Source organism: Cetorhinus maximus, chromosome 2 (assembly GCF_964194155.1).
Source record: "Cetorhinus maximus chromosome 2, sCetMax3.hap1.1, whole genome shotgun sequence".
Taxonomy (NCBI): Eukaryota; Metazoa; Chordata; class Chondrichthyes; order Lamniformes; family Cetorhinidae; genus Cetorhinus; species Cetorhinus maximus.
In genome coordinates, this window is record NC_135880.1 from 1,229,815 (window position 1) to 1,246,557 (window position 16,743).

Sequence of the window (16,743 nt, forward strand, 5' to 3'; positions counted from 1 at the left end):
GTGAGGCATAAAGATTTGGCGAGGTCAAAGGGGTGGCCAGGAAAACGTTTGGTGAGTTTACATGGAGGGAGAGATTAAGAGAGCATAAGAGGGCAATGAACTCGAGTGAAAGCCTGACAAGTTCACATGGAAAACAAAAATAAAAATACCTGGAAAAACTCAGCAGGTCTGGCAGCATCTGTGCAGAGGAACGCAGTTAACCTTTTCGAGTCCGTATGACTCTTCAACAGAACCAAGTAAAAATAGAAAAGAGGTGAAATAAGTTCACATGGAAGTTGAAGTTAACGAGGTTGAGATGTTGCTTAGAGAGATGAGAGCATGACATGAAAGCTGAAAGATGGAAAGCAGCGAAGATGTCTCAATAAAATTTCTTTATAGTACTTGGGTGGGCAGTAGCAATGAGGATTTTAAATGAGAGCTGAGAGGGATGGAGTAAGGCGAGATGATCAAAGAAGGAGAAAATGCCAGGGAAGCAGGGGGTCGACTAAGGATATAAGTGAATGGATATTCTGGAGGGAGATGAGGAGAAAAGGAAAGATCTCCTGTGGGTCCTCGGTGTATTGGGTCGTAGAGCGGTCACACAGTACATGCTAGTTCTGGTTCTCTAGCCTCACCTCCATTGTATAACATTGAGGTTTCTTACGCTATTGCTGCTGAATTTCACAGTAGAGTCATTGTGTGTTTTCCTCACAGCTGGACATGCAACGTGGGGTCCATGGGCGCCTGATGGACAATTCCACAAGTGTGCGCGAAGCGGCTGTGGAGTTACTGGGTCGCTTTGTGCTGAGCCGACCTCAGCTCACTGAGCAGTATTACGACATGTTGATCGAGAGGATACTGGTATGTCTGTTTCCTAAATGCTACAGAAAGCCCAATCTGACACACTCAAGAAAGGCAGCTGATATTGTGAGTTAGGCTGGAGATAATTGAAATGTGGCACAGGTTTTGTAAAGTTAACTTTGGCAATGCCAAAAGGTAAAAATTGGCACCAAGAGCCAGCTCAGAGTTTTCCTGCAGCTGAGAAACCCTTGCCAGTAATCATGGTTACCAGGAAAGGATGTAAACTCACAATAGGCCAATCGTACCTGCAAGCTAATCTGAACTCCCTTGACAAAATACTCTGGATGCTGGAAATCTGAAATAAAAACAGAAAATGCTGGAAATACTCAGCAGGTCTGGAGTTGACATTTCAGAACTGTGAAAAGTTAAAAATATATGTTTTGAACAAGCTCCCTTAATGTATGTTAACTAACCTGTGTATTTCCAGCACTTGCAGAATTTTACTTTTTTCTTTATAGTGGTCACACCAGTAATGTTTGAACACCTGAGTTCATGAGGCAAGTGTCTTTCCACAAGACAGTGTGTGAAACTGTCTCTTTCTGGGTTGATACATACCATTGAGATGTTTTCCTGATATACTGTTTATACCTGTACCTATACTCCATGCTGCATGAAACATTTTATTGTAAAGCATGTTGACAATGCAATATTTTACATGAGTAACCTTACCTGGGAGATTATATGTGCATAGGTCAGGCATATGCATGAGTTGTCCCAGGACTTTTTATACCCTCAGAGCTCCATTATTACCAACAGAACCATAGAATTTTACAGCACAGGAAACCATTCGACCCATTGTCCCTGTGCAGGCTCTCTGAAAATGCCCTCCCCTTCGTCACATTGCTCTGCCTTTTCGCTATTCGGCCCACTGTGTCTGTGCCAGTACTCTGAAATATAATTATCTAAGTTCACCTGAAGATAGTTCAACTGACTGAGCTCTCAACTCTGGACCCTGGGGAGTCTACTCCCATTATCGGGCTGTACTAATGCTAAAACTGAAGTACCATGCTGCCCAGTCGGTTAGAAACTAAATATTTGTTTACCAAATCATCTTTTTCCCTTCTTTCTGAGGGAATTGGTGATGAGACTAAGCTTTGTTAATGGTAGGATTCTGTAACCTTCAAAAGAGGTGACAGAGAGAAAACTTGCGTAAGTTTGTCCTGATGAGAGCGCAAGACAAAAAGCTTCGGCAGCATGTCACTCTTTTCAGCAATACTTAAATAAATAAGTGTTTAAAATTAGAGAAAATCTTTCTCCCTAATTGGATGAACTAGGAAGGCACCTCTCATCGAGATCTACATTGTGACCTTGTCACTGCAAATTGCACATGTCAACATGTATATTCCCCTCGTTTAAAGCGGGTTCAGGAACGGAACAACTTGAAGATGTTTGGACACAAAGTTTTGAAGGTGACAGGACAAGTTGGGAACACTGTTTTTGGAAAAAAAATGGATGCTTAGCTTTACTAATAGAGAAAGCGAGTACAAAAATAAAGTAATGCTACTGAAAACAGAAATCTGTGGAGAGAGAAAAATCAGAAGTTATGCTAAACCTGCATAAACCAGCTGGAATATTTTTCGTTCAATTCTGGGGTACCAAGATTTCAAGGTCTTGAGAGGGTGCAGAGGAAATTTACTCGAATGGTACCATTACTGTGGAACTTCAGTTATGTGGACAGACTAGAGGAGCTGAGATTGTTCTCAGCTTAAGGTTAAGAGGAAATTTGGTAGGGATGTTTAAAATCATGAAGGGATAGAGTTAATAAGAAGAAATTGTTTGCAGTGGTAGTAGGGTTGATAACCCATGGATTTAAAGTGAGAAAACCAGAGCGACGTGAGAATTTTTGTAAGAGTTGTGACCTGGAAAATAGACTGCTCGAAAGAGTAGTTGAGGCAAGTTCAATAGCAACATTTAAAGGGAAATTGGATAAGTTCCTGATGGGAAAAAATATTGCAGGGCTATAGGGAAAGGGTAGGGGAGCTTAATTTTTAAAAATTATCCTTGGGATGTGGGCTTCGCTGGCTGGGCCAGCATTTATTGCCCAACCCGAGTTGCCCTTGAGAAGGTTGTAGGTAGCTGCCTCCTTGAACCACTGCAGTCCATGTGGTGTAGGTACACCCACAGTACTGTTAGGAAGGAAGTAATTGGAGAGCTATAGGAAAGATTTGAGACATAGGCATGATGAGTCAAATGGTGGCCTCCTGTGCTGTATCATTCTAGGCTTCTTTGAGGAGTTGGTAACGGTAAAGGGTAGGAACTATTCCAGAGTTGATCGGGAATGGGCCCTATGTTATATTAGACCTTAGCGATTTTAGCAAGTCCTCGCTACCTGGGAATCTATGCAACGCTTGCCTTTGCTAAACTTGCCATGTCTTTAACAAGTAATCTCTTGCAGGACACCGGTATCAGTGTGAGAAAGAGGGTGATCAAGATTCTGCGCGACATCTGCATTGAGCAGCCAACCTTCTCTAAAGTCACCGAGATGTGTGTGAGAATGATTCGCAGGGTTAATGATGAAGAGGGCATTAAGGTAAAGTTACACAACTCCAACAAGAGGTATCACCATTGCTGAATCCACCACTATCGACATCCTGGAGATTACCATTGACCAGAAACTGAACTGGACTAGCCATATAAATACTGTGGCTACAAGGGTAGGTCAGAGGTTGGGAATTCTGTGTCAAGTAACTCACCACCTGACTCCCCAAACCCTGTTGACCATCTACAAGGCACAAGTGAGGAGTGTGATGGAATACTCTCCACTTCTTGGATGAGTGCAGCTCCAACAACGCTCATGAAGCTTGACACCATTTAGGACAAAGCAGCCCGCTTGATTGGCACCACATCCACCACCTTCAGTATCCACTCCTTCCACCACTAATGCACAGTAGCAGCAGTGTGTACCATCTACAAGATGCACTGCAGGGACTCACCAAGGCTCCTTAGGTAGCACTTTCCAAACCCACAACCACTACCATCTAGAAGAACAAGGGCAGCAGATAGATGGAAACACCACCACCTGGAAGTTCCCCCCCAAGTCACTCACCATCCTGACTTGGAAATATATCGTCGTTCCTTCACTGTCGCTGGGTCAAAATCCTGGAACTCCCTCCCTAACAGCACTGTGGATGTACCTACACCACATGGACTGCAGCAGTTGAAGAAGGCAGCTCACCACCACCTTCTCAAGGGCAATTGGGGATAGGCAATAAAAAAATGCTGGCCCAGGCGGTGACGCCCACATCCCATGAAATAATTTTTTTAAAAATAGAGTAATGAATGGGTATGTCCCAGCTTCGTGACTATGAAACTTGCATTGGAGTACTTACATTTCAGCCTGCTTCCTGTACAGAGTGTTACTGCAGTCTCTAAAGAAGGGATCTACTTTATGTTAAACAATTTGGTGGATCTTGTTTGTATAACAAGCCTTGGATTTGAGTTTCAGGCTGTAAACAGACTAATCTAAGTCACACAAGATTGTTGGTGGTGAAGCCAGTACACTGGTTTGTGTCGCACAAAGTTGTAGAGAGTTTGGGGTTAAAACACTGGTTTGTTTTAGGGAAAGTTGTGGGGAGGATGAGGATAATACACTTCCTGTGACTGGGATGGCAGATGTGGAGAGCTTGGAGTAAATTTACGTTTGTGTAGGGAGGGTGGGGATAATGTATTGGCCTGTCTGACGTGGGGTAAGGGGAACTGTAGAGCGTTTAGGGTTAACACACTGCTTTGAATCACAAAACATGGTGGTGTTGGTGTGGTAGAGAGTTTGAGGTGGTTCTTTTTGTGTTGCTACACCTTCCCTCACCACTATTCCACGTAGGCTTGACTCAAGAGTTGAAGACCTTCAGGGGTTCTGTACAATTCTGTGATTCTGTAACCTAATGTTATCAAATGCAACAGATAATGGCGGTTATTTGTTAGTCAGTCAGTCAGGACCAGAGAGGCAGTTTACCTTTCCTGAAGGACATTATTGAACCTGTTGGGTTTGTTTTAACAACAATCCAAGAACCTTCATGGGCACTTCCAAATTTCCTATGGTTAGATTTAAGCCATGCCCTCTGGGGTGCTAATCCCATAACATCAGTACTAGGCTGTTGTACCCTAGTAGTGTAAGTTTAGGACCTCTAAACAATCTAAACAAGAATGCTGCAGATGTGCACTCAAATGTTCAAAAACTGAGATTCAGCATTTCCCATGTTTGCTATGGAAAGCACGTTGCCATTATTTGCTGGACTCAGCAAAAAAGTGAAATTCATTTGTGCATCTGAGTTTTTAAGACTTTAAACAGAGTACGCCTTAGAAAATGTACCTGTTACAAAATCATAGAATCCTGCAGTGCTGAAGGCGGCCATTCGACCTATTATGCCCGTGTCAGCTTTTTGAAAAAGCTTTCATCCCATAAGCCTGAGATTAGTCGTTGTCAAGTAAGTGTCCAATTGCCTTTTGAAATTTCCCATGAAATCTGCTTCTATTAGCTTTTCAGGAAGTGCATTTCGGATTTTAACAGCTTTGTGTAAATTTTCATTTCCCCTCTTGTTCTTTTGTCAGTTATTTTAAATTTGTGACCTCTGGTTACTGACCCACTTGCCAGTTTCTCACTCCTTGCTCTATCAAAACCATCACTATTTCAAATAACTCTATTAGAGCTCCCCTTTAACCTTCTCTGCTCTAAGGAGAACAATCCCAGTCTCTCCACGTAACTGAAGACCTTCATTCCTGTTATCACCCCGAGAAATCTCCTCTGTAACCTTTCTAAGGCCTTCCATCCTAAAGTATGGTGCCCAGAATTATGCACATTGTTCCAGCTGAAACCTAACCAGAGATTTATAAAGATTTGGTATAACTTCCTTGTTTTTTAACTTGCCTTTCAGCCTTATGCAGCCTTGGGTCCATCTGCTCTTGCACCTCCCTCAAAATAGTATCATTTAGGTTATACTGTCTCTCCATGCTGTTTCTCCCAAAGTGCATTACTCTATACTTATCTACATTAAATTGCATCTGCCATGTATTTGTCCAATTCACCAGCCTGTCTATGTCCTCCTGTAGTCTACTACTTCCCTCATGTTGCCAACTTTTGTATCATCCGAAAAGTTTGAAATTGTACTCCTCGTATCCAAGTCTAGAACAGAAGCAATGGTCTAAATTCCGATCCCTGGGGGCCCCAATGCATACTTTCCTCCAGCCTGAAAAAGCATCCATTCTCCACTACTCCCTAATACCTATCCCTTAACTAATTTCATACCCATGTTACTAGAACCCCTTTATTGCCATGTGCTTCCATTTTCCAAATAAACTAGTCAAATGCCTTCGGACAGTCCTTGTATACAAAGTTTACTCTACTATCTTTTTTTTTCATCGGATCTGGGTGTAGCTGGCAAGGCCAGCATTTGTTCCCCATCCTTAATTTCCCTTGAACTTAATGGCTTGTAGGCCATTTCAGAAGATAATTAAGAACCAACCACATTGCTGTGGGTCTGGAGTCACATGTAGGCGAGACCAAATAAGGACGACAGATTTCCTTCCCTAAAGGACATTAGTGAACCAGATGGGTTTTTATTACAATCGATGATAATAATGGTGCCATGAAACTGAGACTAGCTTTCATTCCAAATTTATTAATCAATTGAATTTATTAATTAACTGAATTCGAATTCCACCAGTTGCTGGGGTGGGATTCGAACCTGTATCCCCAGGGTATTAACCTGGGTTTTTGGATTATTAATCCAGTGACGTTACCACATTGCCACTGTATCCCCTAACCCTCAACTCTCTGTTACTTTATCATGAATTCCCTTTAATAAATTAATGTTGGCTGCCCCTTGTTATCCCTAGTTTCTCCAAGTTGGAATTTGTTTTGACCTTGCCAATGTTCATAGCCAAATTCCCCCCACTGATGGGCTGTTTGGCCTTAAGTCGTTTGGTTTATCCCCCTCTGCTTTTTGAATCAGGGATGTTATAACTTTTGCAACCTGCGTCCTCTGGAACCATCCCCATTTCCAAATTCTCCTGTATTTCTATTTGATCCAGTGGGGTGAATAGAATTTATGTAAGACATGTGAGCTGTTCTAATTTTAGTGCTGTTCTTGTGTTTGCTCTGATCAGGTGAACTACTAAATGGATGTTGATGTAACTTGAATTTGTACCTCTACAGAAACTGGTAAACGAAACATTCCAGAAACTCTGGTTCACTCCCACTCCTTCTCATGATGCTGAAGGGATGACGCGGAAAATCCTAAATGTCACGGATGTGGTGAGTAGATATCTTCCATCCTACTACACTATGTCTTCACAGCATGCTGATGTACTTCTGTAAAACATGAGGTCTTCAAGTACAAATACGAATGGCTTTTATAAATGAGTCAAAGGGGTTACACTGGGCCATTCAGCCCCTTGAGCTTTCCTGCCATTCCTTTGGATCATGGCTGATCGATCTCTAAACTACATTTCCCTGACACAGCTCCATACCCACATCTAACAAAAAATCTATCAATCTCAAGTCTTGAAAACTCCAGTTGTGCCCCAGCATCCACAGGTTTTTGGGACAGAAAGTTCCAGATGTGTTCCTAAGGAAGACTGATTCTGGACTGTTTTCTTCAGTATGTGCTGTGTTCCATCCTCAAATGTGTAAATGTCCAAAATTGCTTGGGACAAACTGTAGAATGCAAGTGCTGTATGTGGGCTGTCATATTTAAATAACAGTCGAACCAGGGATAGTCAAACCAGTCGTGAATGGTGGTTGTTATGACACAGCAGATGGTAAATGCTGAGCTGTTCAAACCCCAGAGGGAAACTTGAAATAATTGTCACATCTAATTTTCAATTTGTATAAATTTCGAGATGCATGCCTTGAATTCAGTAGTAATAAGACCACCAAGCCTTATAGGTTTTTACAAAACTAGATTAAACATTTATTAATAAGAGAAATAGTTTTTAAATACATACATAGATCTACAAATTACTACTATGAAAATTTCTAAATCCCCTACTCAATCTAACTCACAATTACACTTTCGCTAAGGCAACAGTAAGACACACAGGTTTTAAAAGACCCAGGCAAAGAAACATGATACCCTGAACAAGTCAAATTCAAAGTGAGTTTTTTTAATTTCAGTCCTTTGAAGACAGCAGCTTGAGGCATAGATACTGAAGGCTTATTCACACTTGTAGGATCTTCAAATGCCAACCCTTACACACAGCCTTTGCTCCTTGATATATAATTTCCCCATTGAATGAAAATATCCATTGTTTCACTATGTCTTTGGACTTTATCTCCCTGATAATAAAACCCTCTCACAGCACTAAGTTTTACCAGTAATCTCTGGGAAAAATAAACACACTGTTTCTAAACTTCACCTGGCTAGGTGACATATTTCACCCCCTCTTTTGAAAACAACCTAGCCTGGTTTATTTAAAAATGCAAATTTTCCTTTGATACCTATGTTTCTAAACTTCCCCATGTTTACCTAATTAATATTTCAAACCTAACTTCTCTTCTTACACCAAAGCACCCAGACTAATTCATTTAACTCTCACACACACAGACATATATAGACAAATAGACTATTACTCCATTTTACAATAAATTCCAATAGTATTCTGAAAATTATATCTTCCTGACATGGTGGACAATTAAACAACTAAATGGAGGAGGAGGTTCCACAAATATCCCCATCCTCAATGATGGGGGAGGCCAGCACAAAGGCGTAAAAGACATGGCTGAAGCATTTGTAGCCATCTTCAGCAAAAGTGCTGAATGGATGATCTATCTTGGCCTCCTTCCGCCGTCTCCAGCATCACAGATGGTAGTCTTCAGTTAATTCGATTCATCCTCATGACATCAAGAAACAGCACTGGATACAGTTATGGGCCCTGACAATGTTTTGGCAGTGGTACTGAAGACGTGCTCCAGAACAAGTTGCACTCCTAGCCAGGCTGTTCCAGTAAAGTAACAATACAGTCAACTAATCGGCAATGCGGGAAATTACCCAGGTATGCCCTGTCAAAAGAATAAGACAAATCCAACCCGGCCAGTTACCGCCCCCATCAGTCTACTCTTGATTATCAGCAAAGTGATGGAGGGTGTCATTGACAGTGCTGTTAAGTGGCATTTACTCAGCAATAACCTGCTCGATGATGCTTAGGTTGGGTTCTGCCTGGGCCACTCAGCTCCAGACCTCATTACACCTCAGCTCCAGGATGTGGCTGCAGGAGTTCCTCAAAAGTAGTATCTTAGGCCCAACCATCTTCAGGTGCTTCATCAATGACCTTCCTCCCACCATAAGGTCAGAAGTTGGATGTTTGCACAATGTTCAACACCATTCACGACTCAGATACTGAAGCAGCCTGTGTACGTATGCAGCAAGAACTGGACAACATTCGGGCTTGGGCAGATGAGTGGCAAGGAACAGTCGCACCACACAAGTGACGGACAATGACCACCTCCAACAAGAGAGGACCTTAACCACCTCCCCATGACTTTCAATGCTGTTACCATCACTAAATACCCCACTATCAATCCTGGGGTTACCATTGACAAGAAACTGAGTGGACCAGCCATATAAATACTGCAGCTACAAGAACAGGTCAGAGGCTAGGAATTCTGCAGAGAGTAACTCACTACTTGACTCCCCAAAGCCTGTCCTCCATCGACAAGGCACAAGTCAGGAGTGTGATGGAGTACTCAGCACTTGTGTTGTTGGAGCTGCACTCATCCAGGCAAGAAGCTCGACACCATCTAGGACAAAGCAGCCCGCTTGATTGCCTCCCCCCCGCATCGACCACCTTCAACATCTCCTCACTCCACCACCAAGGCACAGTGGCAGCAGTCTTTACCATCTGCAAAATGCACTGTAGAAACTCAGCAAGGCTCTTTAGACAGAACCTTCCAAACCCACGACCTCTATCACCTAGAAAGACAAGGGCAGCAGACATATGGAACACCACCACCTGCAAGTTCCCCTCCAAGCCACACACCATCCTGACTTGGAAATACATCGCCGTTCCTTTACTGTCACTGGGTCAAAATCCCAGAAAACCTCCCTAACAGCACTGTGGGTGTACCTACAACACATGGACTGCAGCGGTTCAAGATGATAGCTCATCACCGCCTCAAGGGCAGTTAGGGATGGGCAATAAATGCTAGCCCAGCCAGTGGCACCTGCAGCCCACGAAAGCACCTAAAAAAAACAACTAACAGGTCTGTAGTTTTCAGTTTTCTCTCTTCCTCCCTTCTTAAATAGTGGGGTTACAGTTGCTACTTTCCAGTTTCTAGGAACCTTTCCAGAACCTATAGAATTTTGAAAGATAACTACCAATGCATCCACCATCTCTTGCCAACTCCTTCAACACTCTGGGGTGTAGCTCATCAGGCGCAGGGGATTTATCAACCTTCAATCCAATTAATTTTTTGAGTACCATCTCTGTATTAATACTAATTTCTTTCAGTTCCTTATTTTCACAAGCTCCTTGGATCCCTAGTATTTCTGGAAGATTTTCTGCAACTTCTTTCGTAAATACAGGCACAAAGTAATTGTTTTGTTTCTCTGCCATTTCCCTATTCTCCTGTCTCTACCTGTAATGGACCCACATTTGTCCTTGCTCATCTTTTCCTTTTCAGCACCTTTATGTTTCTCATTAGCATGCATTCATATTCTCTTGGTGGTCTTTTGCTGGATCCTAAATTGCTCCCAATCCTTGGGCTTACCACTTTTTCTGGCAACCTTATAAGCCTCTTCCTTTGATCTAATACAAGCTTTAATTTCTTTTGTTAACCACGGTTGATTCACCTTTCCCATTGGGTGTTTGTGTCTTAGAGGAGTGTAGAGGAACTAGCCGTTGCCTGTCTACCATCAAATTTTTTTGTGTATTTTCCCAATCCACGATAGCCAACTAGCCCCTCATACCTTCAAAGATTCCGTTGTTCAGATGCAAGACCCTAGCTTCAGAATGAACAGCATCACTTTCAAAATGAATGTAAAATTCCATCATATTATGGTTGCTATTTCCTAAAGGCTCCTTTACAGCAAAGTAATTAATTAGCCCTTTCTCATTACGTAATACTAAATCTAAAATAGCCCAATCCCCAGTTGGTTCTTCAACGTACTGCTCCAGAAACCCATCTTGTACACACTCCAGGAATTCATCCTCCACTGCATTAGTGCAGTCTATATGTAAATTGATGTCTCCCGTTATTACTGTATTTCCCATGTTATGTAGTGGTATTGTCTTTGGACTAGTAATCCAAGACCCAAGGTAATGCTCTGGGGACACAGGTTTGATCCTGCCACGGCAGATGGTGGAATTTGAATTCAGTAAAAACCTGGAATTAAAAGTCTAATGATGACCTTGAAACCATTGTCAATTGTCGTAAAAAAACCCATCTGGTTCATTAATGTCCTTCAGGGAAGGGAATCTGCCGTCCTTACCTGGTCTGGCCTACATGTGACCCATAGCAATGTGATTGACTCTTAAATGCCCCCTGAAACTCAAAGTTGTATCAAACTGCAACAAAGCCTCAAAAAATTGACAGACCACCAGACGGACCACCTGGCTTCGACCAGTGAAAGCGGGGTCACTGCCTTAAAAATATTCGGAGGTAGATAGATTCTTGTTAAGCAAGGGAATCAAAGGTTATCAAGCGCAGGTGGGAATTTAGAACCCCCAGCCGCGATCCTATTGAATGGCAGAGCTGGCTCGAGGGGCCAATGTTCTTGTATGACTAACAGGACCATAGTTCACTGTTTTCTCTCTCCGTCCTTTCCTGAAAATTGGTGTAACATTTGCCAACTTCCATCTATTCAGTTCCCAGTCTTAGTTAACCTGTAACCTCATCTGTGTGATGGCAATTAAATCATACCTATTTACCTCTATTGGTGCCTTCAGACCACCTACCTTATTGCAAATACTGTGTGCATTCAGATAGAATGCCCTTACCTTTATCTTTTTAACATTATTCCGCATTCTGATCCTATTCAATGCTTGCCTTCGCTTCATCTGCCTTCTAATTTCGCTTTCTACTTTTCTACTTCCTGTTACTGGTTTTGCTTCTCTCCAATTTGAGTTCCCTCTCGGGTTCCCATCCCCCTGCTAATCTAGTTTAAACTCTCCCCAACAGCACTAGTAAATCTCATTGTTAAGATGCAACCCGTCCATCTTGTACAAGTCCCACCTGCCTCAGAACTAGTGCTAATGCCTCAGAAATCTGATGCCCGCCCTCCTACACCAATTCCCCAGCCACATGTTCAATCACTCAACCCTTCTATTCCTATGCTCACTGGCAGATGGCGCTTCGAGTAACCCTGAGATTACTGCTTTTGACGTCATGCTTTTTAACTTTTTTCCTAACTCCCCTAAAACCTGATTTCAGGACCTTATCCTTCTTCCTACCTATGCAATTGGTACCACTGTGGACCATGACCTCAGGCTGTTCACCCTCCCCCCAGAAGAATGTCCTGCAGCCACTGTGTGACATCCTTGACCCTGGCACCAGGGAGGCAGCTTACCATCCTGGAATCACATCTACAGCCGCAGAAATGCCTGTCTGTTCCCCTAACTAATTCCCTATCACTATTGTTCTTCCACTCTTCTTTCTCCCTTCCTCTGCAGCTAAGCCACCCATGGTGCTACAGACTTGGCTTTTGCTGCACCCCTGAGGAACCATTACCCTCATCAATATCCAAAATAGAAAACCAGTTAGTAAGCGAGATCAGAAAACCGGTTAGTGAGTGTCGGTGCAGACTTGATGGGCTGAAGGGCCTCTTCTGCACTCTGTGATTCTGTGATCTCAGATGACTCTTGCACTACCTGCCTAGTCCCCTTTGACAGCCTGGTGGTCGTCCATTCTCTCTGCCTTGCAATGCACCACAGTGACTCCAGCCACCACTCGAGTCCTGAAACCCAGAGCTGAAGCTTCTGCAGCTGGTGACACTTCCTAAAAATGTGTTTGTCTCGGACACATGGTGCGTCCATGACTGCCCACGTACCACAGGATGTACATTCCATTCGGCAGAGCTGCCCTGCCATACCCTAACTTTTGCAAACTACTTATTATAGAAAATAGAAGCAGGAATACGTCATTCAGCTCTTCGAGCCTGCTCTGCCAATATAAGTAGAATAACTTACCAGTTACTCACCAATCAGCTTCTTCCTTTGCACCAAAGAAAGAAACAAATACTGGAGGCAGAAAAGGGTAGAAAGAGATGAGAGCATCTCTTTCCCTTCTTCACCTCGCTCACTAACCAAACTCTCAGCTGGTCATTTTGTAAAGTCACACTCTGATGCTACACTCAGAACCCTGTATTTATACTAGCTGAGACTTAGATGATTCAGCTCTGCTGGACACCAGATTAAGCTAGCTACCTAATTAACTAATTCCAGCTGCAGTCTAGTTGAGAGCTTGTTTATCCCTGCTTAAGACTGGATTTAGAAATTTAAACAGTAATCTTTAGTTAATTATTAAATGCTAAATGTAAACAAAACTAGATTAAACTTCCTCACTCACCAAATTCCCAGCTGCCCCCTCTAAAGTCGGACTGTCTCAGCACCTTGTTTTCCATTTAGGCCGCCTGAACTCAACGTTGAGTTCGACAACTTCAGACCATGAACTCATTCCTCCATTTTGAACTTGTTTTTTTCCCCACAGTGCCAGTTTGTATCTTATTTTCATGTTTCTGCTTTCAGAGTTGACCTTTATTCTGCTATTGATGCCTACTTTGGACCAATGCTTTGTTTCTTTACTACCACCATTACCACTCCCTTTGCCTTTTGTTCCATGACATCTTTGGTATTTAATCTCCCCTGCCTTCTAACCTATCCCTGACCTTCCCCATTGTTCCACCAGATCCCCCTTCTTTCCTTTTTCAACAGCGTGAAACACATCATATTTCTACCTTTCTTCAATTCTGAAGAAGAGTCATATTGGATTCAAAACATCGACTCTCTCTCTATCTCCACAGATCCTGCCAGACCTGCTGAGTGCTTCCAATACTTTATTTCAGGTCTCCAATACCCACAGTATTTTGCCTTTACTTATGATTAGATTCCCTCTTGTTGGAGATTCATTGCCTGGCATTTGTGTTGAGATTAGAGAGGCGTTGAACTATATGGAGAGAAGGAGGATTCAGCTGAACGGAAATTTAGAAAGTTAAAGAGAAAGGACAAGTCATTAGTGAAGGGTAGCAATATTGTAATGATAACCAGAGTCTAACAGTAAGTGACAGAGTGTAAAGACATGAGCGTGCTAACAAGTAGGGTGAGAATAGGGAAAAATTATAGAATTAGCAGGCTCTTTGTCTGAATGCAGTATTTGGAACAAGATGGATGAATTGATGGCACAAATAGAAATAAATTTGCATGATATAGCCATTTCAGAGATGTGATTCCAAGGTGACCAAGGCTAGGATCTGAATATTTAAGGATATTTGACATTTTGGAAGAATAAAAAGAAAGGAAAAGGGGATGAAGCAGCTCTGTTAATAAAGAATGAGATCAGTACAGTCGTGAGAAATGATCTTGGCTGGGAAGATCGAAATGCTGAATGAGTTAGTGTGGAGATGAGAAACAGCTAGGGAAAGAGTCACTGATGAGAGTGGTTTATAGACCCCCTAATAGTAGCTACACTATAGAACAGAGTATAAATCAAGAAATAATGGCTTGTAAGAAAGATACTGCAATAATCATAGATGATTTTAATCATCCTATAGATTAGACAAATCAAATTGTCAAAGGTAGCCTTGAGGGTGAGTTCATTGAATGTATTTGGGACAGTTTCTTAGAACAAGACATTGTGGAACCAACTAGGGAGCATGGATCTGGTGATGTGTAATGAGACAGGATTAATTAACCTCAGTAAAGGAACTTTGAGACGAGTGATCATAACATGATACAATTTCTCATTCAGTTTCAGAGTCAAAAACGTGGATCTGAAACTAGTCTGTTAAACTTAAATAATGGCAATTACAAAAGTATGAAGACTGAGTTGGTTAAAGATGACTGGGAAAATAGGTTAAAAGGGAAGATGGTAGATGGACAGTAGCAAACATTTAAGGAGATATTTCATAACTCTCAACAACAATATATTCCATGGAGGAAAAAGGACCCTACAAGAAGTTAAAGATGGTATCAAATTGAAAGAAAAGGTATACATTGCTGTGAAGATTAGTGCTAAGTTTGAGAAAATGCTAGATAAAATAAGAAAAAGGAGCAGGAATAGGTCATTCAGCCCTTTGAGCCCACTCCTCCATTCAATGAGATCATGGCTGATCATCTACTTCAATGCCATTATCCCTATATCCCTTGATGTTTTTAATATGTAGAAAGGAGATGGCCGTGGAAAGAGTGGTTGCGTTGGTTGTCATCTCTTAAAACTCTGTAGATTCTGGAGCAGCCCCAGCAGATTCGAGGGTGGCAAATGTAACGCCACTACTTCAAAAAAAAAAGGGAGGCAGAAAACAGGGAATTACAGACTTGTTAGCCTAACATCAGTAGTAGGGAAAATGCTAGAGTCTATTATAAAGGATAACAGGACGCTTTGAAAATATCAGTGGGATTAGACAAAGTCAACATGGATTTATGAAAGGGAAATCATGTATGACAAACCTACTGGAGATTTTTTGAGGACGTAACTAGCAGAATAGATAAGGGAGAACTAGTGGATTTGGTGTATTTGGATTTTCAGAAAGCTTTCGGTGGAGTCCCACATAAGAGGCTGGTGTGTAAAATTAAAGCATGTGGGATTGGGGGTGATATATTGGCATGGACTGAGAATTGGTTAGCAGACAGGAAACAGAGAGTAGGAATAAATGGGTCTTTTTTGGAGTGGCAGGCAATGACTAGTGGGGTACCAGAAGGCTTGGGCCCACTCTATTCGCAATATATATTAATGATTTAGATGAGGGAACCAAATATAATATTTCCAAGTTTGCTGACGACACAAAACTTGATGGAATATGAGCAGTGAGGAGGGTGTTGAGAGGCTTCAAGGCAATTTAGGTTGAGTGAGTGGGCAAATACATGGCAGATGCAGTATAACAAGGATAAGTGTGAAGTTATCTGCTTTGATAGGAAAAACAGAATGGTAGAGTATTATTTAAATGGTGAGATTGGGAAATGTTGATGTACAAAGGGACCTGAGTGCCCTTGTACACCAATCACTGAAAGCCAGCATGCAGGTGCAGCAAGCAGTTAAGAAGGCAAATGATATGCTGGCCTTCAGTGCGAGAGGACTTGAGTACAGGAACAAGTATGTCTTACCGCAGCTGTACAGGGTCTTGGTGAGACCACACCTGTAGTACTGTGTGCAATTTTGGTCTCCTTACCTGAGAGAGGATATACTTGCCATGGAGGGAGTGCAGCGAAGGTTCACCAGACTGATTCCTGGGATGGCAGGATTGTTGACTGAGGAGAGATTGGGCCAACTAGGCCTGCATTCACCAGAGTTTAGAAGAATGAGGAGGGATCGCATTAAAAGTTATAAAATTCTGACAGGGCTGGACAGACTGGATGCAGGGATGATATTTCCTCTGGGTGCCTGGGCCTAGAACAAGGGGCCACAGTCTCAGGATACGGGGTAGACCATTTAGGACTGAGATGAGGAGAAACGTCTTCAGATGGTGGTGAACCTGTGGAATTCTCTACCACAAAAGGCTGTGGAGGGCAGGTCACTATATATTTAAGAAGGAAATAGATAGATTTCTGGGTTGTAAAGGTGTCAAAGGGTATGAGAGGAGAGTGGGAGTATGGCATTGAGAGAGACGATCAGCCACGATCATATTGAATGGTGGAGCAGCGTCAAATGGCTGAATGACCTACACCTGCTCCTATTTTCTATGTTCCTATGCTACCATCTTCCCCTAAAATTCTTTCTATCCATGTTGTTGTTCATGATGTGGACCACAACTGATGGCT

At 42.3% G+C, this 16,743-nt stretch overlaps 1 protein-coding gene across 8 annotated transcripts in view; it reads left to right on the plus strand.

Annotated features, from left to right (window-relative positions):
• The window catches only part of LOC144691642 (nipped-B-like protein), a 564,605-nt gene that overhangs the window by 415,319 nt on the left and 132,543 nt on the right, over positions 1-16,743 (plus strand). For 6 of the 8 annotated variants that reach the window (XM_078559979.1, XM_078559947.1, XM_078559995.1 and 3 more), the window contains 3 exons: positions 694-906; positions 3,236-3,370; positions 6,992-7,090. In XM_078559979.1, coding sequence (XP_078416105.1) covers positions 694-906; positions 3,236-3,370; positions 6,992-7,090 — 447 coding nt within the window. The remainder of the gene's footprint in view (positions 1-693; positions 907-3,235; positions 3,371-6,991; positions 7,091-16,743) is intronic. The other 2 variants (XM_078559954.1, XM_078560004.1) reach the window with 1 other exon arrangement.